Raw genomic sequence first — 25,566 nt, forward strand, 5'->3', positions numbered from 1 at the left:
AAGCATTTGATAAAATACAGCATCCCTTCATGCTCAAAACACTAGAAAAAATTGGGGTAGTGGGAACATTCCTAAACATTATAAAGGCAATCTACGCTAAGCCCATGGCTAATATCATTCTAAATGGTGAAAAACTGAAAGCGTTCCCCCTAAAAACTGGAACAAGGCAGGGATGCCCTCTTTCACCGCTTCTATTCAACATCGTCCTTGAGACTCTAGCCAGAGCAATCAGACAAACCAAAGAAATTAAAGGGATACGAATAGGAAAAGAAGAACTCAAACTATCCCTGTTCGCTGATGACATGATTATATATTTAGAGGAACCTGGAAATTCCACCAGAAAACTTTTAGAACTCATAAGTGAATTCAGTAAAGTAGCAGGTTACAAGATCAATGCTCATAAATCCAATGCATTTTTATACATAAGTGATGAATCTTCAGAAAGAGAAATTAGGAAAACTACCCCATTCACAATAGCATCAAAAAAATAAAATACTTGGGAATCAATCTCACAAAAGAGGTGAAAGACCTCTACAATGAGAACTACAGAACACTAAAGAAAGAAATTCAAGAAAACCTTAGAAGATGGAAAGATCTCCCATGTTCCTGGATAGGCAGAATTAATATCGTCAAAATGGCTATACTACCTAAAGTGCTATACAGATTCAATGCAATTCCAATTAAAATCCCAATGATGTACCTTGCAGAAATAGAGCAAGCAATTATGAAATTCATCTGGAAGAATAAAAAACCTAGAATAGCTAAAGCAATCCTCAGTAGCAAGAGCGAAGCAGGGGGTATTGCAATACCAGATCTTCAACTTTACTACAAAGCAATAGTAACAAAAATGGCATGGTATTGGTACCAAAATAGACAGGTAGATCAATGGTACAGAATAGAGGACATGGACACAAACCCAAATAAATACAATTTTCTCATACTAGACAAAGGTTCCAACAATATGCAATGGAGAAAAGATAGCCTCTTCAACAAATGGTGCTGGGAAAACTGGAAAACCATATGCAATAGAATGAAATTAAACCCCTATCTCTCACCCTACACAAAACTCAACTCAAAATGGATCAAGGACCTCGGAATCAGACCAGAGACCCTGCATCTTATAGAAGAAAAAGTAGGTCCAAATCTTCAACTTGTTGGCTCAGGATCAGATTTCCTTAACAGGACTCCCATAGTACAAGAAATAAAAGCAAGAATCAACAACTGGGATAGATTCAAACTTAAAAGATTTCTCTCAGCAAAGGAAACTATCAGAAATGTGAAGAGAGAGCCTACAGAGTGGGAGAATATCTTTGCCAACCATACCTCAGATAGAGCGCTAATTTCCAGAATCTATAAAGAACTCAAAAAACTCTACACGAAGAATACAAATAATCCAATCAATAAATGGGCTAAGGAAACGAACAGACACTTCACAGAAGAAGATGTACAAGTAATCACCAGATATATGAAAAAATGTTCAACATCCCTAGTAATAAGGGAAATGCAAATCAAAACTACCCTAAGATTTCATCTCACCCCAATTAGAATGGCGATTATCAAGAATACAAGCAACAATAGGTGTTGGCGAGGATGTGGTGAAAAAGGAACACTCATACATTGCTGGTGGGGTTGCAAATTAGTGCAGCCACTCTGGAAAGCAGTGTGGAGATTCCTCAGAAAGCTTGGAATGGAAACACCATTTGACCCAGCTATCCCACTCCTTGGCCTATACCCAAAGGACTTAAAATCAGCATACTACAGAGATACAGCCACATCAATGTTCATTGCTGCTCAATTCACCATAGCCAGATTGTGGAACCAACCTAGATGCCCTTCAGTTGATGAATGGATAAAGAAACTGTGGCATATTTATACAATGGAATATTACTCCGCAATGAAGAATGATAAAATTATGGCATTTGTAGGCAAATGGACGAAATTGGAGAATATCATGCTAAGTGAGATAAGCCAATCTCAAAAAACTAAAGGACGAATGATCTCGCTGATAAGCGGATGAGGACATATAATGGGGGGTGGGAGGGGCTAGCATTAGGTTTAGGGTTAGGTTTAGAGTTAGGCTAAGGAGAGCGGCAAGAATGAAGGAAAGAAGGACTGTGTAGAGGGAAAAGAGGGGTGGGAGGGGTGGGGGGAGGAGAAAAATAAAATAAACATCATTACCCTATGTAAATGTAAAAAAAAAAAAAAAAAAAGGTAGGTAGCAATGACATCACCTAGTATCGGGGGACCTGCAGCCTGCTGGTTGCCAGGGAAAAAGCAAAACAATCAGGAAAGCTTGTTTGCTCCTGGCAGACATCTATAGCTCTAGATTGGTTTTCCCTGCTGGCCTGGCATGCCTCAAGTAAGACGAGAAAGTTAAGTGCTAAAGTGGTAATGTGGTAATGTTTAGGGTTTGTCATGTATTTATCAACCAACCCCCAGTTCTTCCTGAGCTATAGAAGTCTCCTCTTTAACAAGATACTCACTCTCATTTCTCTCGCTATCTGGACACAGAGAGAGAGAAACAGACCCTGTGAGTGGACAATTCTCAGCAGGAGATTGACAAGAGACAATATAAGAAAACAAGGAAAGAAATATCCCATGGCTTCTACCACTACACCAACTATAACCACATTGCATAATGCAAAGAAAATGGACTTGGAGTCAAAAGCCTAAGAACATGTGCTGGTTCCTGCTAGGCTATGGGGGACTGTTTACTCCCCTTTTTTCTTAGTTTCCTTAACTACCAACTAGAAACAAAAAGAAAGCCATGATTGTGAACAAATGGGATATGTTTAACAGCTCACTATAAACTCTGAAGTAACATTCGGATCGTAGAATCATAGAGCTGGTATAATCTTGTTCATGATTAAAAGTTACTGTTTTGTGTGTCAAAAACATAAATGTAAAGTTTAAAGTAATAAAACTTTTGGAAGAAAAAAAAAAAAAAAACACCAAGAGAAGGTTATGAATTTTCATATTCAGAAAACATTAGTAACTGCTATTTTGAAGACCTTAATTTACATGCAACAAATGAATATTTAAATAATCATTCTGTTGGATAAATAATTACCTGTGAGACACCCAACTTTTTACAAGCATCGAGAAAATTTTCTACATTTCTTCGACATTTTGCCATGCTCAGCTTGGGCTGTAAAGTAAGGTTGGGGAAAGAAAGATGTATTTTCAAGCATCTTTATACAGAACTTAACCAAAACTGAAATTTTAATGTGTTGAGGTACATTCTATTATTTAAAGACAGCTTTAAGAAGTATATTTTCCTGTGAGAAACAGAAAGCCCAGTGGTCCATTTTTAGAATATAGTATTTAGCCTTAATTGGATCCAATTGTAGTCATATTTATTATAGCCCTTCCCTTTGCCCACCCCAATTTTAAAATTAGCTAATCATGTAGATTGGAACCTCAAGTTCCTCCAATCAGGCCAAAGGGCAGCACTGCTTTGTGGATGAAAGCAGGTGGACTGGCCACCCACGTGTGCCTACTAGACAGGTTCTAGCACGCCCTCCTGGCAGCAGTAAATGCCTTGTCCAGCCACTTTTGAGCACTGTGTTTGATTTCTTATGGCACTTCAGTATTTCTAACATTTCTTTGGAGAACTAAGAGACTGTAAACAAAACTTACCACTGCTGGTGATGGTACATGAATACTAGCTACAGAGCGTGGCCTTATATGATTGGCTAAATGGCAAAGAACAACCCCATCCATCAGTGCAGCTCCAATGTCATCAGGCAAAATTACTTTTAATCTGGATTCAAGATTCTACAAAGAAATGGATATAAATCAGGTATTTCATCTAAACATATATTATATATTTCTATTACTAAGTGTTATATAATCAAAAATTGTCAAGAACATTGAAAATAAATCCATATAGCTTATTAATTTTTCCAAGTTAAACCCTTTCTATAAAGCAAGTCTTAAAGGTCAGTCTTACATTTCGAAGTTGTCGTATTTGCTCTCGTTCTTCCCGTAAGTGTTCCATCTTTCTTCTCATTGTAAATCCTGGATCTGCAGCCCCATATTCCTGGCGAGATGAGCGGCTAAAAGCTTTATAAAAACAGAAATTTCCTAACTTATTTCAAAGCTAATAAAAGGAACAACCACTGACGGAGAAAGAAACATGACAAAAAGAATCAGTACAAAATTACATAAAGCACTATGACTTAACACATTCTAAGTATTTTTCAAGTATACGTTTGAACTCTACCTACGTAACTGAAAGCAACAGAGAACAAAAGTATAATGATTTCTATCACCTATACATGTTCTTATTTAAACATATGTTATTAGAAACTTATGATCCAGGTTAAAAATGAGTACTGAACATATGTCAACCTTTATCTCTAAAGAAAAAAGGGAATTATTTTTGAAGGTCAATATAGTTATTTGGGAATAAAATCTATAATTCAGTACCTTGCCAAGTAACATGGATCCATTTTCTTTTGGGCTTGCCAAATGCGAAAAGATCCCTTTATAAAAACTATAATAGAATGGAGTGCTATAATTTCAAACAGTGTTTGGTCTGCTGGCAGAGTGGTCATTTTAACAGCAGTCACAGCACAGTAGAAATAAGACTGCAGTATATCTAAGGCAAAAAGCTGAGGTTTCCAGAGCTTGAAGGTAAAGAGAAAGAAAGAAATGAGAATGGGAATTGGAAAGACAAATAAGGTTAAGAGAAAATTACTTTTAGAAGAATTGAAAGAATCTAGGGTATACTTAAAACTGTGGAATCAATCCCATTTAAGCTGGGATATTACAGTTTCAAACATAACCAATTAATTTTATTTAAAGAATATGTATTTACCTGATCTAGGCTTTAAGCCAAAGGGACCATGTGAAAAGCCATCAGTTCTGTCATATTCCTAAAAAGAGAAAACAAATAAAACCCCTTTTCTTTCAGATAACCAAGGTGCTTATTCATATTCATTCCAATTTTGAGAATCACGTTTTTTTCCATGACTAGTGGAAAAGAGAAGGCAACTGGCATTTCAATTTAAGTTGATACACTTTACTTTTAAAAGGTCAATAAATCCTTGCTAGTCGACCTGCCTACATATGCCTTTAAATACTCTCTCACAATATGAGGACAATAAAACCATTACCAAAGTATATTAATAGATATCATTTTTTGAAAAAAAGAACCAGATTAAAGTCTCCAAAATAGTGAAAGATGCTTCAATGAAAAGATATGTGAATGTCCCAATGCATTATCTACATTGTTTTTTGTGGGTTTTTTGACACTGGAGAGAGAACCCAGGGGCCCTGTGCCTCTGTGCTGCATCCCTAGCCCTTTTTATTTTTCATATTTAATTTTATCTCATTTTTTACTGGTGCATTATAGTTGTTCACAATGGTGGGATGTGTTGTTCATATTCATACATGCATACAATATTAACAATATAATTTGGGTACATGTATGATTACATGAATGGTGTGACTCTACATCGTGTACAACCAGAGAAATTAAAAGTTGCACCCCATTCATGTACAACGAATCAAAAAATAAATGAATAAAAATAGTTTTGCACTAAAAAAAAACAAAATATAAATATATATATATATATATATATATATCCCCTGTACTTTTCTAATTCCTCCCTTCCTCTCACTCCTCTAGTCCCTTTCTTCTATTTATTTTATTTTTTGTTGAGACAGGTTCTTGCTAAGTTGCTGAGGCTAGCCTCGAACTTGTGGTCCTCCTCCTCAGTCACCGGGACCAGTCTTCATATTTACATTAACAGGGGCTGCAGAATTATTGATGATGATAAATTATTATCTGCTCTATTTGAATGCATTGTTTCAAAGTGCTTCTATATACACTGGTATGCCATGGAAAGGTGTGTGTTATATTAAACAAATCTGAACTTGGAGTCAGAAAGCTTAGGCTCTGTCTTGAACACGCTTAATTTTTCTGTGATTGATTCCTCACCTTTCAAATGAAATTGTTACAAATAAATAAGGTAACTGTAAGGTAGAACTCCACACAGGGAACACCATTTTGAAACATATCCTCCATCTCAGAACCAGAGTCACCTCACAGTCACTCTGATTCAGCCTGATCTTCAATCCTAGATAACAGTTCATCATCATGCAAAGAAACAACAAACACTCCATCATCTCATACAAAGAGAAATTGTTATCTGGGACTAAAATCCTGAAAACACCTAGTTTGACATGGAACAGTGTCCACCTCAAAGAATGGACCCTTCCTTATCCTTCCCTGGCCAACCCCTAGCAACAGCCTAATTCCCCCACCCCATTCTCCTCTATCTATCCCAGGCTGTAAGCGGAAGACAGGTCTCAGTCTCCACTGGATCACCCTCTGTAGGTGTGTCCCGAATAAATCTGTGTTACTATTGAACCATCTCTCCTCTCTTTATTTCCTTCATTCCCTTCTTTCCTTATAGTAACTATGTGAAAGAATTTTGTAAATTGAAAAGGGATAAAATAATGTAATCTTAGTGGCATCTTATGTAATTTGTAAAACTCTGTGAAGTAGGCAAGGCCTAGGCTCCAGTCACTACTCTGTCATTTATTGATAGGGCTTTTTGGGAAAATTATCTGTCTGTCAGCTATAAAATGATGAAAGTCATTAGGTCCTTAGGCCAAAGTAACTCCATTTTCAAAATCAGCACCTGCCCACTCAGGCATGACCTTCCCATTAGGCCCACCCCCAAAGAGTCCCTAACGTGGAAATCACAACAAAGATGTCAAGTAACAGTCACAGGACCAGCTGGGTTATTTTTTAACTACTCCATTGTACATGACTAAGTACTTAAGAAGTTTTTTCCTGCAGGCTGCTGCGCTTTGCAGAAGGGCAGCCTGGGAGACTTTCTCTGTCAATAAACCTTTGCTTGAACTCAGTAATGTGTCTCTCGTGGATATCTGCACCAGCTACCCTAACAAAGATAACACCTAGTCATGGGACTACTTTTAGGTTCAAATGTATTAGTAAATACTTTGCTAAAACCCTACACTAATTAGTTTTACCATTTCCTTTCCTCCTCCTCCCTCTCCTCCTCCTCCACCTCCTCCCCCCACCTCCTCCTCCTCCTCCTTCTTCTTCCTGTTCCCCACAGCCCCCTCCTGTACTGGGGATTGAACCCAGGGGCATTCTACCCCTGAGCCACATCCCCCAGCCCTTTTTATTTTTTATTTTGAGACAAGGTCTTGCTAAGTTCCTGAGGCCGGCCTTGAATTTGTAATCCTCCTGCCTTGGCTTCTTGAATCACTGGGATTACAGGTGTTTGCCACAGGGCCTAGGTGACCATTTTCTTTTTACATGAAATTGAAGCAATCAGAATTCTGTAGATTATTTGACTCTTCTTCCAATAACATGTGATATGCAATTCAAATTGAAAGTGAGTTGAGCTACAAAAACACATGCTTATTACTCTATCCATCCATACTTACTGTTTGTCTTCATTATTTTGGTTAAATTGTTATGAATTTCTAGCAAAAAATTCACTTATCCAAATGCAAGCAAAAATATATTTAAAAAACAATATAACTTATCTGAGAAAATTGGCATTAATAGTCTCCTCTGTGAGCTATAAAATCATAAAGTAACTAGGCAACAAGCAGTAATCACTTATATACTTATACTCCTTCTAACTTAAAAGTAAAGATTTACAAAAGCATGTGACCAAGATTAATTCTAGAATATCCTAATTTATTTTCTAAACACACATAAACCACTGTACCTTCCACACAAATAATTTAGAATTGTGTTTATAAAACTCATGCCCAACAAGTCTATATAAAAGTTTCATAATGCAAATCACCCAAAACAATAGAAAGAATCCTGGCTTTCTATAACAGTAATGCCACTTATGTAGAATGAAATACTTATTTGGTTAATTAGGACCATCCAAACATTTAGATAATGTCCTGAACTCACCACAATTGTTTATTTAATAATGCCAATTCACTTTAGAATACTAAGGTAATCTGAAGTAGAAAAGAAACTGTTTAACATGTTTTAAATTTAAATTTTGTGGTAAAGCAAGAAGTTAAACTAATTTAAAAGAATCAATCATCCAAACCACCAGAATATTTGATCAAGATTTTACAAACTGTGGCTACCATAGATGGGCTGTCCTTGTGATCCCCTGCCCCTTAAGTCTAAGATGCCAGGAAATGTGTAACCTCCTGTCGATAGGAACAACCCACCTCAGGGATGTTTCTCGTGGAAAAAGGAAGTTTCTCTTGCATTGCTTTCAGACCTAATTGGTTACAAAGAAAACCAATGGCCATTGCACAATGCTGTAGTGCCTTTTCAAAGTAAAAACTTAAAGCGATTGATAAAAATCCACCATTTATTTTAAAATATGGATGAATCAGAAAGCATACATTTCACAGAAGTCATTTATTTTCTGTGATCTACAGATATTTTCCACAGAAAATCACAAACAAGTGATATTTACTATGAGTATTTATTTTTAAAATATTTTATAGACTAGAAATTTGTACATACTGACCTATCATAGATTTTAAAATAGAGGTGAAAAAATTACTTTGTAAAAAAAAAAGATGAAGTAAAGAGAAAGAGGCAAAGAAGAACCCCATGTAAAACACAGAAAACATATAAAAAACACATACAAACATTTAAAACATATAAAAACAGAACTTGTACCTCAGATGATACTGGAGATTGTGGTGACATATTAGCATTATCACTGTCTTGCTAAAATATAAAAATAAAAAGATGAAAGATGAAATTAAAATACAAAACGATGATTTAAACATATAAAAGGAAACCTGAAAATCATTTTGATCGACTGCTAAAGGAAGAGTCTAGATTATACCATCTAACACCTTGCAATTCAAAAATGTAGTCTGTGAACCAACAGCATAGGCATTCTCTGAGAATTTGTTTGAAATACAGAATCTCAGGCTCCAACCAATACCAAATCAGAATCTACATGACTCCCAAGTAATTTATTATTTTAAAGTTTGTGAAGTACTGTCTACACACAGTAGTAATGATAGGTTACAATCTGAGACATGTAAATAGATGACATGCAAAAGTTCCATCATACCACATAAGAAGTTTCATCAAGAAAATTATGTGAATCTATAAGTTTAGAAATACTTAGAAAGATTGTAATTGAATAAATCATGAAATGGCCCATAATTCTTTAATAACTGTTCTACTGCCAACCAAATACAAAATCTTGACATTCGACCTGGAATGTGCACAACAATTGAACATTTACTCATTCAACGAATGATTATTGATTACCTACTGTGTCAGACAATGCAAGACACTAGGAGTATTAAAAAAAAAATGTTTTTCTTTTGGTACTGAGGACTGGACCCAGAGGTGCTTTACCACTAATCCACATCCCCAGTCTATTTTATTTATTTTGAGACAGGATCTTACTACTTTGCTGTGCGTCTTGCTAAATTGCTGAGGCTGACCTTGAACCTGCCGTCCTCCTGCCTCAGCCTCCAGAGCTGCTGAGATTCCAGGCGTGCACCACTGCACCCAGTTATGGGAGCAATGAAATTTGGTAAAATATTATCCTTGAAGAATTTCTCAATGTAGAGGGAAAGTAGATTTATGCGTATAGATAATACAATATTCTTACTCTATGCATGGGATATTATGAGACATAGATAAAAGGACTCTGGGGAGGAGGGAGATGAAAGAAGGCAAGTGTACTAAGAAAGTAAAAACTCACTAAAGGTGGGAAATGGTGATGCGCACCTATAGTCCCAGTTATTGGGGAGGCTGAGACAGGAGAATCCCTTGAGCCCAGGAGTTTGAGGCCAGCCTGGGCAACATAGCAAGACCTTGCCTCAAAACAAATAAACAACTAATAAAAGAAAATGCAACTCAGTAAAACTGAATGTTTACCAGAAAAAGATGGAAGGGAATGACATTCCAAGAAGAGAGGACAAGAACAAAGACATAGAACAATAAATGGAAACCTGAGAGCAAAACTAAAACAAAATCAAAAAACCTTGGAGCAGGTCTGTATCCTGAAGGGTACGGTAAAAGGGGGGCAAAATGTGAGTTGAACTTGATGTGGTAAGCAAGGCCTTGATCAAAAAGGATCTAGAATTTACCCTTTAAGTTAGGGGAGGAAGTTGAAGATTTCTTCGCAAGGGAATGGCCCGCTTGTATTTGTGTTCTTTGAAACAATCATTCTGGCTGCAGTGAGGAAACTAGACTGGAGAAAGGAAGAAGAGCAAGGAAGCTTCTGCAGTAACACCAGCAAGAAGTGACAAGGGCCTGTGCCAGGGCAGCGACAGTGAACAGGAAGGTGAAAAAAATGTATACGAAATATGTCAGTACCAAAAAACAAATAAATGAACAAATCAGTAGGCCTTGGTGACAGATTAGATACTAAGGCAGGTAGGACAGGGAGAGTGGCTAAACTGAACCTCTAGCTCAGGGTTCAGAAAATGTCTTCTGTAAAAGGTTAGGGAGTAAACATTTTAAGTTCTGAGGACCATATGATGCCTAAAGTAATTACTCAGGTCTGAGATTATAATGCAAAAGCAGTTGTAGGTAAATAAATAGAGGGCCAGATTAGGCCCTGGGCCATAGTTTTTCAACTCCTGCTTTAGCTGGGTGGTAAATGGTGGATTCTACTCACTCAGTAATTCTCAACCTTGGCTACCCATTAAACTCACATGGGAAACTTTAAACACCTCACTGTCCAGGCTACTCCACATTGCACCAGGGGCCAACTGAATCCGAGTATCTGGAGTGACCCCCGGGCACAGGTAGTCTTTAAAGCTCACTAGGTAATTTCATTGTGTAGCCGAGGTTGAAAACCACTGCGCCACTGAAGAACTGTATTGTGAAGCAAAAATGAGAAAACAAAACCAAAAATAAAAACAAAACCATACTGAGTCCTAAGGATGTTGGATACAAGATTATAAGGACCTGAACCAGGGCACGTGGCACATAACTGTAATTGATAGGAGACAGACAGACGTGAGTGGTGGGAACATTAGGTTAAGGGCATAATTCTATAAACGGGGCCCACTGTGCTGACTGCTCACATGCTCTCTTTTCCAAGAAGCAATTTACCTGCAGCACTGCCTGGCTTAAGCCCGTGGGGTATGCTACACTCCTCAGAAAACAACCTGTTATCTGCAGGAGAAATGCAGGCCAGAATGCAAGTTACCCTGAAGGGGGAGACTTGTGTATCTCACACAGACCAGATCTCAGAATTCAGGGAGATAAGGACAATTCCTCCTTACCATAAAATCTATAAGAATTCATGGTTAAGAATCTAAATTAGAACCAGTCAGCCTAGGCCAAAGTGACCTAGAGTTGTCATGGCAGTGGAGACTTAAGTCTGATGTCACCCTGTTGTCAGTCAAAAGTCAAGAGGTGGATCTAAGCAGGACTCTGAAAACTTCTCTGGGATCCCCAATAAAACTGGAGTGCAGGAGAGGCATGCTGTCCCTCTCCTCTCTGAGAGGACCCACTCTCTTCCTTGAGAGTGTCCCCTTTCCCATCCCTTCTAATAAACTCATTCCTGTTACTCTGAGTGACATGTCTGAAATCTTTCTGACTTGATCAGAAGAACTGGGGTTTGAACGGGAGGCAGGGGGCAGCTTTCAAGCTGCCTCAGTTTCCCAGAAGGCCCCAGTCCTGTAACATAACCACAGCAATTCAGGAAGCTGAAGCAGAAGGATTGCAAGTTCGAGGGCAGCCTCAACAACTTAGCAAGACCCTGTCTCAAAATAAAAATAAATTAAAAAATAAAAAGGGCTGGGTACCATGTAGCTCAATGAAAGTGTGCCCCAGGGTTTAATCCCCAATACCACAAAATAAATGAATAATAAAAAATAAAAAAATTCCAAGGACAGGAGTCTCAGGGGAGAAGTGGGAACTAGAGACAAACCTGAGAGTTATAGATACATGGGTTTTACTCATTGAAATTTTGAGAGCTGATAAAAACACTCCAGAGACCATGCAGTGGACTATGTTCTGGGGAACAATATTTTAGGGACACACTGAGATCTTACAGAACTAGTGCAATGGAAAGCAAGGGACAGGTATACAGCTTTTGGCATAACTATCTTTTTTTTTTTTTTTTTTTATTGTTGGTAGACCTTTTATTTTATTCATTTATTTATATGTGGTGCTGAGAATCGAACCCAGTGCCTCACACATGCCAGGCAAGCACTCCACCACTGAGCCACAACAACAGCCCGGCATAACTATCTTTTATTTCATCTCAGTAAATTCTACTGGAAAGGACATGGAGAGGCATTGGTATTTAGTCTAGGAAAAGATAAATCATCTAGCTCTATTCATTATTTTGCCTTGTATGTGTGTTTTGTCATTGTTGTTGTTGTAGAGACAGGGACTCCCTAAGTTGCTCAAGGCCTCCCCAAGTTGCTGAGGCTGGACTTTAAGTTGTGATCCTCCTGCCTCAGCCTCCTGAGATGCTGGGATTATAGTTGCTGCCACCACGCCCAGCTGCCCTGTGTGATTTTTATTTCCTAAAATAAAGGTGTTTTGAGAAGCCCTGTCCAGTAACCAACATCAAATTAACTACAACTTTCCCCAATCAAAACTACACAAAACTTAGTATTTATGGTAATAAGAATGTAACATTTCAACAATGTTAGGCTGCTGCATTAGAAAATTTTATGGTAACATATAAACTGAGAAATTCAATTTAAAATTTTTACATAGTGCACAGAGTTTGTGGAAAGAGTTCCTAAAAAAAATAAAATAAAAAACTCAATTGACTACCACGTTAATTTAGAAAGATAAAAGATGGGAAAAGGTAACAAATTAAAACTCAAGGATTATAGGTTCAAGACAAATGATGATAAAATTCTAAACTATTAGAAACTGTGTTCTAAAGGACATACATTAATTGTATAATGATGCTCTGAAGATTTTAGTATTGGAGAAAATCCATGTATTAAACTAATAACAAAGACACTGAAAGATGAATAACATTAAACTGAGTCAACTAAATATGAAAAGCAAACATTTCAAATAAGCATTAATATTACCCTCTTTTCCTCACCTCATCATTTTCATTGCCACTTGAACTCTTCCTCGTTGATTTATACTGAAAAATATTTAAAATACATTATTTTTCTTGAACATGTGAATTCTCTACTAGTAAATATGTGAGATTTATTCATATTTTGGTACTTTATTAAATTACCTAACATTAACCTTAAGCATATAATCAGTTTAAACCATTCATCTATTAACATACATGATGCTTTCTACATGTAAGGAACTATTCTAAGTACTTTAAATACAGCAAGTAACATTTCCTTCCTAAGCCAATCTCATTTCCTGTTCATTCAGGTTTCTGAGGGTTGTCTTAGAATCTTCCTTTTTCTTATTTTACTATATTCAACTCATCATCAACTCAATTCATTTTGCAATCTCAGACTTACCTCTTCTGAATGTTTATAACTACAGCTATCCCATTATCCCAGACTTGATCTATAACTCACTATTCTAAGATGCTATCTATTGTTAGTAAATCTACTAATTCCAAGTTTAAAAAGAAAACTATATTAACTATATATGCCAATTATGTAGTAATAGTAATAATGACAATAGCTAACACACTAGTGCTTATTATATACCAGTACTGATTGAAGTGCCTTATATATATTAATCCATTTTATCTTCATACCGATCCTATGTACCCTAAGTACTATTATCCCTGTTTTATAGTGAGATACAGAGATAACATGCTCAATATGAAAAATGGTAATATGTGACCAAATGCTTCTTAGAGTTAAGGAAACAGTATGACAACAACTGTAGTGCTTTTCTAATTCTTTCACATTGCAAATGAAAAAAATCGGTGGTAGATTAACCTTCTGCTCAGAACTCATGAGGGTCTTATTGAAAAACTCTTGAATTTTCAGGTACATACAAATGTTTTGCCTGGCATTAAAGGGGATCATTATTATGGTCCCCTTTATTTATGCAGCATTATCTCCCATAAGCCTTGGAAAAACAGATAACCTACCTGATATCAACCACAAACTGGGGAGTGAGCTGTGTTAGGAATTAGAAATACAAAACATCCATTTCTGTCCTGTCTCTCCTTTGACAACTATGACTAATCTACTCTTACCAGTTGATCCCAGACATAGATTCAATATATACTTTCAACCCACTCTTCCAAAGAGTCACTGGATGAAATTGGCATGTGTGGAAAATCCTATTAGCCATACCATGGCAAGATGCTTTGGTGAAGTCAATTATTTTTAGTTCTATTCTACTTCAAAGAGATAGTAACATTTGAGTGAATAACAGGCTAATATTTATTAAGTGATTATTCTATGGCAAGAGCTGTTCTAAGCACTGTATATTATTAAATAATTAGTAGTCATAACAATCCTGTGAAGGAAGGTACAATCAGACTCATTTGTAGATGAAAAATAATAAAAAGCAAGACTACAAAACTTACCAGATTCACACTGGAAGTAGATATCTAAGTAAGGACTGGGAGTCAAATGATTTGATTCTAAAAGTTCTGGCACTATGCTATACTCCCATTTTTAAATCCTGAATGATTACTAGGAATTTGCCAGGAATAAAGAGCTAATGGGCACAGTTAAAGGAGGGAAAACACAAGGAAGTAAAAAACACAGTCTATGTACAAAACAAAGAGTGAGGTTAGTGGGGAGAGTGAATTGTGGCAGGTAACCAAATGTAAAGAAGAGCACTCCATGAAGATTTTGAGAAGTCCAAATTTTATCTAATTATAATTAGGGAGCCAATAAAGAAATAATCAAGGGTTTTCCCCAAAAGTTGTGAAAGGGACACTACTAAGAAATCATCATTTGGGCTGGGCTTATGGCTCAGTGGTAGAGTGCTTGCCTGACATATGTGACACCCTGGGTTCGATCCTCAGCACAGCATATAAATAAATAAATAAATAAATAAATAAATAAAATAAAGATCCATCCACAACTAAAAAAATATTTTTAAAAATATTCACTTGCTTGATACTAAATAAACTTTTGAAGGGAAAAAGAAAAGAAAAGAAAAGAAAAGAAATCATCACAGTTGCCCAGGCAAGAAAGTATGAGGCTTTGGGCACAGTGGCGCACACCTATAATGTCAACGGCTCAGGAGGCCAAGGCAGGAGGATCATGAGTTCAAAGCCAGCCTCAGCAACTTAACAAGGCCCTAAGCAACTCAGGGAGACCCTGTCTCTAAATAAAATACTAAAAAGGGCCGGGGGTGTGACTCAGTGGTTAAGTGTCCCTGAGTTCAATCCTTGGTACCAAAAAAAAAAAGTTGCGGATGTAAATTTAGACTCAGTAGAATATAACCAACATCTAAAGTCATTAACACTCCAGAGACATATTTTAGAGTAATAAAAAGAGGATTAGACCCTAAGAGTACACAGAAGAAAAGTCAAACAAGAACATAATAAACAAACAAACAAACAAATAAATAAATAAATAAAATAACAGAAAAGGGTTGGAAATACAGCTTTGGTGGTAAAGCACTTGTCTGGCATGTGTGAGACCTTGAGCTCAATCTTCAGTACTACAAAAAATAGCCAACCAACCAAAAAATAACAGAAGAATCAGGAAAGAAAAATGAGGCAGAAACCAAGAAAGGAGTTTTAAGAGGCAAAGTTGGTCAATGTTAAATACTACACTGGATTTTGCTGTTAGTAGGTACGTGTTAACCCTATTTCAATCCAGAAATGGAGATGAAAGTCAGACTGCAGTTGAGTTACGGAGTGATCAGAAACTGGAGAACTAGAGCAAAGGCAACAGCTGAAAAGGGAATCAGGGATAATGGTAGCATTAGGACTCAGAAAACTCTACCCAAACTAGGGCATCCTAGGGGTCATTCTCTGACCTCCTCCAGCCCGCCTTTCTTTGCTTCTCTTTCTCCTCCAAAGAAGATCATAGAAACTAAATTCCTCGGCCCCATAGTAATCCATAAGATCCAAAAAGGTCACTCTCTTGACCTTCTTTCCTGAACACCCTCATGTGATAGGCAACCTACCACATACTGGGGGAAGAGGAATATCATATAGAGACACAGGAGACAGTTTGAACAAATGGACCTTCCTGAGGTCCCCCCAAGTTTATTACCATCAGATTCTAACCCTGTCTGTCCAGTCATGTTTCTGAACAACTATACACTTCTTTCATCAGACTAAGTATAAAAATACAGTTTTCCTTTGGTCTTTGGGTCTTCATTTTTCAAGGCTCCTGTGCCACATAAAACTTTTATTAAATTTGTTATCCTTGCCAGGCATGGTGGTGCAGGCAATCCCAGCAGCTCAGGAGGCTGAGGCAGGAGGATCTCAAGTTCAAAGTCAGCCTCAGCAACAGCGAGGCACTAAGCAACTCAGTGAGACCCTGTCTCTAAATAAAATACAAAATAGGGCTGGGGATGTGGCTCAGTGGTTGAGTGTCCCTGAGTTCAATCCCCAGTACCCACCCCCCAAAAAAATGTGTTATCCTTTTCTCTTGTTAATTTGTCTTTTGCTATAGGGATCTCAGGAGTGACCCTTGCAATGGGTAAGTAAAGGTATTTTTTTCTCCCCTATAGTAGAAGTTTGAGCATATTTACAAAGTTAAAAATAAGACACAAAAGAGTGAGTAGACAACTGAAAAATAAAGAAAATACAGTCAAGGCTTAGATAATGGTAAATGTATTATTGTTACCTTACTACTACTCTAAATAAAAATTTCATTACACATGAAAACTCAGATTCTAAATTTACATAACTGCACATATTTAAAGGTCCTAAAGCTAAGAACCTAATTATATATAGAGATTTGAAAATATTCTATAAGTCAATTTTTCACTAATTCAAGTCAGCTATCCCCCATTGGTATTAGCCTAAATTACTAAAGTTTTATTATATCTGAATTTGAATATTATAATAAAGGCCTAGTTAACAAACCAGAGAAATAGAAAGGCCAGTTCATCCATGAAGCTTATATTAATTTCACAGGAGAGATAACTGTGCACAAATTATTTCTCACAACAAATCAGGTTATTTTACAAACCCAGTTGGTTTCCCTAGTATAGTATGAAACCAACAATTACAGAAAAAAACATAAAAATATTTTCCTTGAGGTGAGCCTTTAAATGAAGATATTATACTATATTCATGAAAATACTATGTATTTTAAGAGTCATTATAATGTCTTTGTCACAATAGGAATGAGATACATTTAAGGGCATAAAGTAGTATTTAAATATATTAAATAATATTTAAAATTAACTTGGTATAATTATTCTAATGCCTTTTAACATTTTTGTTTAAAAATCAATCATCGAAAGCATTTGGAGGTGCTGGGGTTGTGGCTCAGTGGTAGAGGGCTTGCTTAGCACATGTGAGGCACTGGGTTTGATCCTCAGCACCACATAAAAATAAATAAATAAAGATATTATGTCCATCAACAACTAAAATAGATATTTTTAAAAAAGCATTTGGAAATTCACATGTTATCATTCTTACAAGAAATCAAAGCTACTAATTTACATTAAGCATTATCAACAAAGGATTAGATTTTCATACTATGTTATGTATCTTATTAAGATAATATTAATGAACTTCTATAAAAGCTGTTTAATAAAGTAATGTATTTCTGGGAATACTTTGAGAAATGCAGGGATTTTATTTTGGCTACAAGGACACTAAGATATACATGAAACAATGACCTGGGAATCTAAAAATTAATGTAACTCTTCAACCATAATTTACTTACTGAAGTAACCTGAACTAATTCATCTTCTTGTTTACATAATATGGCCAACGTGTTAAAATATTTTTCCCTTAGTCTTAGAGGCTTACCTGAAAAACACACTACTCTAAATTAGTCTTGGCAACTAAGAAAAAAATGGAGAGCTGAATTTCATACACACATGCATGCACACACACAAACATGCACACTTGTATATACATACACAAACACTGTAAAAAAATATAATGAGTAACAGCATCATGAATAATTTACCACTAGACAGATACAAATCCTGTGGCTTAGTTACTTAAACACGTTAGGATAAAGTTGCACAAAAGCTCTGTATGTTTCATAACACAGCAAAGCTAAAGGAGTTATTACCCCCCCATGATAATTTGATATAAACCTTTAGAATACTGTATTTTATTGTTTTATAATCTATAGATCTAGATTAAGTTCAATTATACACCTTAAAAATAACCTTTTTGATTCTTAGGGATAGATGATTTAAGATAAATTTCCTTTTTGACTCTGAAAGATACTTCATAGAAACTGATGGATAATGTTTTAATCATGAAAATACTGGCAATAATTATAGTTCTGACTTAGAGAGTAGTATCTCAGTATCTCATATATTTTCTTTCTTTCTGATGCTGGAGATTGAGCCCAAGTTTTCATGCTCTACCACTGAGCTATACCAATAGCCCAATTCAATTTTATATTTTCTTAACATCATAGAAAAAAATTAACATACTCCATTTTTGCAATGTTCTAACACTGACATCTTCTGACAACTCAGGAGAACTACATATCTCTTTAAAACATTTTACAGTAACTGAAACTTACCTTTGAAACTACTTTATCAAGTAAGAAAAAAATAAACATATAGCCGGCCCACGCCTGTAATCCCAGCAGCTCAGGAGGCTGAGGCAGGAAGATCACGAGTTCAAAGCCAGCCTCAGCAATGGTGAGGCGCTAAGCAACTCAGTGAAACCCTGTCTCTAAGTAAAATACAAAACAGGGCTGGGGATGGGGCTCAGTGATTGAGTGCCCAAAAAAGAAGGAAATAAACATATAATGAAAGATGGTTATGTAATGGGAACTTCAAATATTATCCTATTTGGTCTAGCAACTTCATAACATAACCAATATTGTCGAAGAAATGTGTAAGCCATAAAAATAAAATAATTATCAATAAGTGATGCTATTAAACCAAAGAATTATCTGTTAAAGGAACACTGAGGCCTCTATTAAGACTTCATTGAGAAGAACACTTGAGTTACTATAAAGTAGATAAAGAAGCAGCATAACATAGGCTCTAAGTTCAAGCTAAGTGACCTGAGGCATACTACTTAGCCTCCCTGTGTCTTAATTTCCCCATGTGTAAAATAGAAATGATAATAATTGTGCTTACCTCGCAGGGTTGTTTGGAAGATTAAATTAGTTGATATTTGTAAAGCACTTAGAACAGTGCCTGGCACTCAGTAATTGCTATGTAAGTGTTTTGATGAAAAGTCAGAATTGGTATGACTTTACTATACTAGGATAAAGAAGATCAAATAAATATCAAATCTCTTTCATTACTTAGAAATACTAAATTTCTCCCACATCATCATTCATTCAACTTTTATGTATAAACGAATTTTATTCAGTGCTTTGGTTCAAGGTTTTAAATTAAAAATGGGAGCTTTAAAATAAATGCCAGGGGCTTGGGATGTGGCTCAGTGGTAGAGCACTTGCCTGGCATATATGAGGCCCTGGGTTCAATCCCCAGCATAGATAGATAAATGCCAGAATGTAAATATAAGTGCAGATCTGTAAAGAGTTAGGGATAAATAAACTTTCACTATTACTGACCAGGGTTCTGTTTAGAATGTTCTTCCCTTTTCTCTCATTTTTTTTAATTTCTTCATTATCTCTCACACTAGCTAATTCACACAAGACTCATTAAAAGAACTCAGTAGTAATTATTTATTGAAAGCTTGAACTTGTCACAGATTTGCTAAGACATATAATACTTTTGTTTTAGTCATATGATAGTACTTCCAAATATGTGTTAGACTCCCACATATGGAAACAGATCAATGTGCATTGAGAGACCTATTTCTACCAAATAGAAAACTACAAAATAAATCCTATGTAATAGTGATATACACTAGGAATTCCCTATGGTATAGCTAAGTACTATGCATTCAAATAAAACTATCATTAGACTTGAATTATGCTTTGGGAAATAGGAAAGGTGCAAAGAGAGTGAAATTTGCTATTCATGAAGCAGGACCAAATTTGTGTTGCTCATTCAAGTCGATGTCAAAAATAAATTTTGCTTAGTATGAAAGTTATGACAAATTTGGATGACTGACCTCTGCAAATATAGCAAACTTTAAAAACAAATAGATAACAATACAATATTTACAAAGGTATCCACAATAAAATTTCATTAAAACCCAACTACCTAGAACTGTGGGATAATTCAGATACTCTGGGGTTTTATTTTTGCTAAGATAAAAGACCTCTTAAGAAAACTACTAAGATAACAAGAAAAGAAAATGAATGAAACTGTTCTCAGACATGTTTAAGACCATACAGATAGCATTTATTTATATAGAAACAGTTAAATACTAACTGTAAATATGTCAACTATTTATTGAAACAAATCCAATTTAAGTCCTTTCCTGAATAATTATTTTATTTATTTACTTATTTGCTTATTTATTTATTTTTTGGTACCAGAGATTGAACCCAGAGGTACTTAGCCACTGAGCCACATCCCCAGTCCTTTTTTTTCCCTATTTTGAAATGGGATCTCACTAAGTTGCTGAGGACCTCAATAAGGTGCTGAGGCTGGCTTTGAACTTGTGATCTTCCTGCCTTAGCCTCCTGAGCTGCTGGGATTACAAGCGTGCACCATTGCACCTGGCTTGAACAATTCTTTCAAAATGTACTATAAATTTCTACACTTAGTAGAGTAGCAAATATTCATCTTTCTAATAAAACATTTGGAAAATTATAATTCATACTGATCCACACACTCTTAATTACTTTGAACTACTGAAATTTTATGGCTATAATTAGATCATACATCTATATCACCTACATGTGGGAAATTAAGATAAACACATTTACTACATTTAACTAGAGTTATACCTTAATAACCTAAAAATTACAAGATCAAAACTAATAAATACAAAGTAAACTTAAAATTTTAATAAAGTACCTTGAAATACTCTTTTCTAATCTGTTTGCTTCGCCTTCTTTCTTCACTTTGCCAGATTATAGGTTGAGATTCTGGCCACTGTTGTTCATCTATTTGATCCTTCTGATTTTCCAAGGGCTATAATGAGACAATTTCTTTTAACTAAACAAATGAGAACAAAATAATACATATGTACATATATTTGAAATTAAATTTTCTCTTACCTGCCATGTAAGGGGTGATAATGGTGAATTAACTTCATCTTCTGAGACACTAAAAAAAATTAAAGATGCTTTAATATGTCTTAAAATATTTAGAAAAATATTTGTTATGAACATTATAAAGTTGTCTTTTTAGAATGTCAAGGTTTTATCCATGTTTATGCTTTGAACTAATAACATAAAACTTAAAGATGACAAAAACATATTGTCCCTAATAATAATTGCTCCTCAGGAAATATCAAAATGGACTTATTTTATGCATAGGACTACTCTAAGGACTTTTTAGAGGTTGTTATGGTTTGGATCTGAGATGTCCCCCCAAAAAGTCCACGTTTTGAAAACATGATCCAGAGCAACAGGTTCATAGGGCTTTTAGGCAATGATTAAGGCTCATCAGTGGATTGATCCACTTGATGACCCATTGATAGCTGAATGGATGACTGGGTGGCAACCGTAGGGTGTGGCTGGAGAAATAGATCACTGGGGGTTTGGCCTTGGGGACTATATCTATACCTGGTCCCTGCCTATCTGACTTTCTCTGTTTCCCCGCTGCCATGAGCTAAGAAGCTTTCTTCTGCCACAATATTCTGTCTAAATTAAGCACCAGAGCGGTGGAGCTGGCTGATCATGAACTGAATCTCTAAAACCATGAGCCCAAAATAAATGTTTCCTGCTCTAATTTGTTTTTGTCTGGTATTTTGGTCACAGCAACAAAAGATGACTAACAAAGAGACCAAATATCTAGAGGCAATCAATCAAAGGACAGATAGGACATTTATTAAATCAAAATAAATTATCAAAGACTGAAAAAAAATAGGAGTAACTTTTTTGCCTACTGAATTTCTGATTATGAGTTTCAATCTCTTCATTCTGACACAACAGGGGCTATAGAGGAATTTTTTTTTCATCTAGTTTTTGTTGTTGTTAGAATGAGGTAGATTGTGCAAGTTGTTGTTGTTAGATGGCAGATTTGCACATGGAATTCCATTGGAAAAATATAAACAAAATATAAAAATTAGGAAGAATCAAATTTTCAAATTTATAGAACACAAGATTTCAAGAGAAAAAAATCTAGTATTACAAAAAGTAAGGTTACTAATTAAGGAAAAACATACAAAAGTTAATAGCTTTCTTTTATATCAACTATTATGAGCTACAAGGTATACTAGAAAAATTCCATTCATAAAGGAAAAATATAAAATACCTAGTAAGAATCTTAACTACACATGCACAAGACCTACATGATAAAATTATAAATGTCTAGTAAGAGTCTTGAATAATTTTAACATTTTTGGATGGAAAGACTAAGCATTATAGGTAGACTTCTTTGTCAAACTAATAACTGAAATAAACTGTAATGATTTTTTTAAAAACCCAAGAAGTATTTTTTACTTATTTTAGAAAACTGACAAAATGATTTCAAAGTTAATTCAATGATTAAGAAAAGAAAAGACTCAATTATCAAGAAGAGAAAAGTTGCTGGGCACAGTGGTGCACACCTGTAATCCCAGCGGCTCGGGAGGCTGAGGCAGCAAGATGGTGAGTTCAAGACCAGCCTCAGTAGTGATGAGATGCTAAGCAACTCAGTGAGGCCCTGTCTCTAAATAAAATACAAAATAGGGCTGGGGGTGTGGCTCAGTGGTTGAGTGCCCCTGAGTTCAATCCCCAACACCCCGGCACCAAAAAAAAGAAAAGAAAAGTTATATAATAAAAGGGGTGTCCCCACTACATAATAAAATGTATTATATAAAATTATAGTAATAATGGAGCTAGGGGTTAGCTCAGTGGTAGAGCACTTGCTCACCACGTGCCAGGCCCTGGATTTGATCCCACACATTGCAAAGAAAAAGAAAAAAGAATTAAAAATGGAAATTACAGTAGTAAACTAGTACTGGTTCCAAAATCTATAGTTTTTCAATGGAATGAGTACAGGACTACAAGTACTACAAATTTAATAAATTATGATAAAAATGATATTTTAAATCATTGTAGAAATGATGGATTGTGTAATAAATAGTACAGAAACAACTGGTTGACCACTTGAAAACATGCAGAAAGAAAGGAAGAGGAGAAAGGAGTAGTACATGAGAAAAGGAAGAAGGGAGGAAGGGAGGGAAAAAACCTAAATTCCTTACCTCATATCCAAAATCACACTTAATGAATTAAAAGAGTTAAATACTAATAAACATGAAATCACAAAAGTACTTGAAAAATATGGGCAGTAGTTGGACATACTGGTGCTCATCTGTTGTCCAAGCTACTTGGGAGGCTGAGGCAGGAGGAGTGCTTGAACCTGGAAGTTTGTGGCCAGCCTGGGCAACACAGCAAGACCCCCTCTCAATAAAAAGGGCAGTAATTTTTCAAATGTTGGTATGAAAAGAGCCTGTGGTAGAAACCATAAAAACCAAACATTGAAAAATAGAAGTATATAAAAATACAAAATTTAGACTGCCAGACTGCATGTGTAGATCAGTGGTAGAGTACTTGCCTAGCACAAACAAGGCCCTAGGTTCGATTCCCAGAACACACAAAAAAACAGGAAACGACTTTGCTTCTGGCCGAGATATAGTAAGAGTGACCAAAAACTAAAAGAATGGACAAAATATATAAAATTATGCTTTCTGAGAGACAAGGAATAGCAGATTTAAAAAAAGAGACATTATCCCCTAAGAGATGGGAAATAAACAAAATGAACACCAAGGTTGGTTAAAGTTGCTACATGGAGAGAGTTTGTGTGGCCACAGCCAAGTCAGGGGAAACGAAGGTGAAGGCAGAACCCATACACTTCCTGAATTTAGGACAAAGAACTATTAGCCACAGAGAAAACCCAGAGTTCACAGAACAGAGTAACAAAGCAAAGGACAATGAAGAGAGAAAGAACAGATCTATAAAGGCTTCCTTCACATTTTCAACTGAGTCCTGATCAGTGATGTGTGTGAGGAACCTACCTTAGTCAAAACAATGAAATCACACCAGAAGATTAGACAGAATAATTCCCAGATTCACAGAGGACCAGGAGTACTACCAGTTCCCAACAACCAGACTGGAAAACCTTCTAATTCGTACGGTATCAGGTGGAATATTAAGAAAGATCTTGCTTTAATAGGAGTATGGGGGCAAATTTAGTCCTAGACTAAACGCTGCACTGGTCCCATATAATAAATCATAAAGCCAGATTCCCAAAATATCAAACTGTTTCTAAGTAATTACCACATCCCAGAAAAAAAAAGTCAATAATATTTATGGTAATACTACAATATGGACACTTAAGGCAAAGTTCATGATGTTTGGCATTCAATAAAAGCTTTAAACTAGTGGGAGGGCAGCAGAGTGATCATCAACAACACTGAGAGCATCCTAATGTCCTATGAGCATGTGAAACTTAAATTCAATGACATGAAGAATGTGCCAGAGGCCTTCAAAGGGACCAAGAAAGGCACCATCTACCTTACCCCTTACTGGGTCAACTTTCTGTCCAAGGGGGAGAATGCCATGCAGTCCTTTATGATACCATTCTATCTCATGAAGGACTGTGAGATCAAGTAGCCTGTGTGTGGTGCAACCTATGTCAAAGGAATAGTGAAGGCTGAAACTGGAGGTGGCTGAGAAGGCTCTGCTTCATCCAAGTTGAAGGGGCACCATCAAGTTTGGTCAGTAGATGCTCCAGATGGCATCTCAAGCCTCCAGAGATGAAGCCCTCAATGGAGTCTATGGGTATCCTTAATTCCCAGGGGGGGCTGTGTTTCCCCCCGCCAGTTGCCAATGGAATATACCCCTGCCCTCCCATCTACCCCTATATACCACCCCCACCTGAGTTCTATCCAGGACATCCCATGAAGGATGGGGCCATGGGGTAAGTGCAGCTTCTGCTTCCACCTTATCCTGGACCCAAGGAACCTATGATCAACAGCCCTGATGTCCCTTCCACTCCTGCAGCCAAGGGTAAGGTCACAGAAGTAGCTGCCAGTGCCCATAACAACCCGGGTAACCCACATAATGTCTACACGCCTACAAGCTAGCCTCCACCACCTCCCTAGTACCTTCTGGAAGATGATAAGACCCAGTAGGCCCTGCCCCCACCCTCATGGGTCTTGTCCTTCCCCAGGTCCGATTATAAAAAGTTACCAGGAACTAGGGTTGTGGGAAGGCAGGGCCTTTGGCTTCTGGTGAGGAGTGCTTGGAAGCATGGGTTATTCCTCTTTTGCTCTAGTAGCTCCTTCCCACAGAGGAACTCTCTGGCCACCTCCTCTACTGCAGTCTGGTCAATTCTGCACTCAGTCTTGTGAGCTCCATCAGACCAGCCATGTGGGTCAACAGGCCCTGCCAGGTCCAACTCACATTCCTTCCACTGGTCTGTGCTTCACCCTGGAAGGCCACTGTCCTACTTGACTGTCAGCCCACATTCCATTCAGTCAGACCTGGCCAAATCACACCCACCCTGTC

At 36.6% G+C, this 25,566-nt stretch overlaps 1 protein-coding gene, 1 non-coding gene and 1 pseudogene across 8 annotated transcripts in view; 1 reads left to right on the forward strand and 2 right to left on the reverse strand.

The window, feature by feature from the left end:
• Lrch2 (leucine rich repeats and calponin homology domain containing 2) overlaps nucleotides 1-25,566 on the reverse strand; it is a 129,790-nt gene that overhangs the window by 14,629 nt on the left and 89,595 nt on the right. For 5 of the 7 annotated variants that reach the window (XM_047536783.1, XM_047536778.1, XM_047536780.1 and 2 more), the window contains 8 exons: nucleotides 21,127-21,175; nucleotides 20,924-21,040; nucleotides 13,032-13,076; nucleotides 8,654-8,704; nucleotides 4,823-4,880; nucleotides 3,953-4,065; nucleotides 3,640-3,777; nucleotides 3,071-3,148 (listed from right to left, as the gene is read on the reverse strand). In XM_047536783.1, coding sequence (XP_047392739.1) covers nucleotides 3,071-3,148; nucleotides 3,640-3,777; nucleotides 3,953-4,065; nucleotides 4,823-4,880; nucleotides 8,654-8,704; nucleotides 13,032-13,076; nucleotides 20,924-21,040; nucleotides 21,127-21,175 — 649 coding nt within the window. The remainder of the gene's footprint in view (nucleotides 1-3,070; nucleotides 3,149-3,639; nucleotides 3,778-3,952; nucleotides 4,066-4,822; nucleotides 4,881-8,653; nucleotides 8,705-13,031; nucleotides 13,077-20,923; nucleotides 21,041-21,126; nucleotides 21,176-25,566) is intronic. The other 2 variants (XM_047536784.1, XM_047536782.1) reach the window with 1 other exon arrangement.
• On the reverse strand, nucleotides 8,158-8,286 carry LOC124972757 (small nucleolar RNA SNORA35). Its single transcript, XR_007106535.1, has one exon. It is a non-coding gene; the product is annotated as a small nucleolar RNA SNORA35 (small nucleolar RNA).
• LOC124972205 (WW domain-binding protein 2-like) lies at nucleotides 21,556-25,190 on the forward strand (annotated as a pseudogene).

Source organism: Sciurus carolinensis, chromosome X, assembly GCF_902686445.1.
Source record: "Sciurus carolinensis chromosome X, mSciCar1.2, whole genome shotgun sequence".
Taxonomy (NCBI): domain Eukaryota; kingdom Metazoa; phylum Chordata; class Mammalia; order Rodentia; family Sciuridae; genus Sciurus; species Sciurus carolinensis.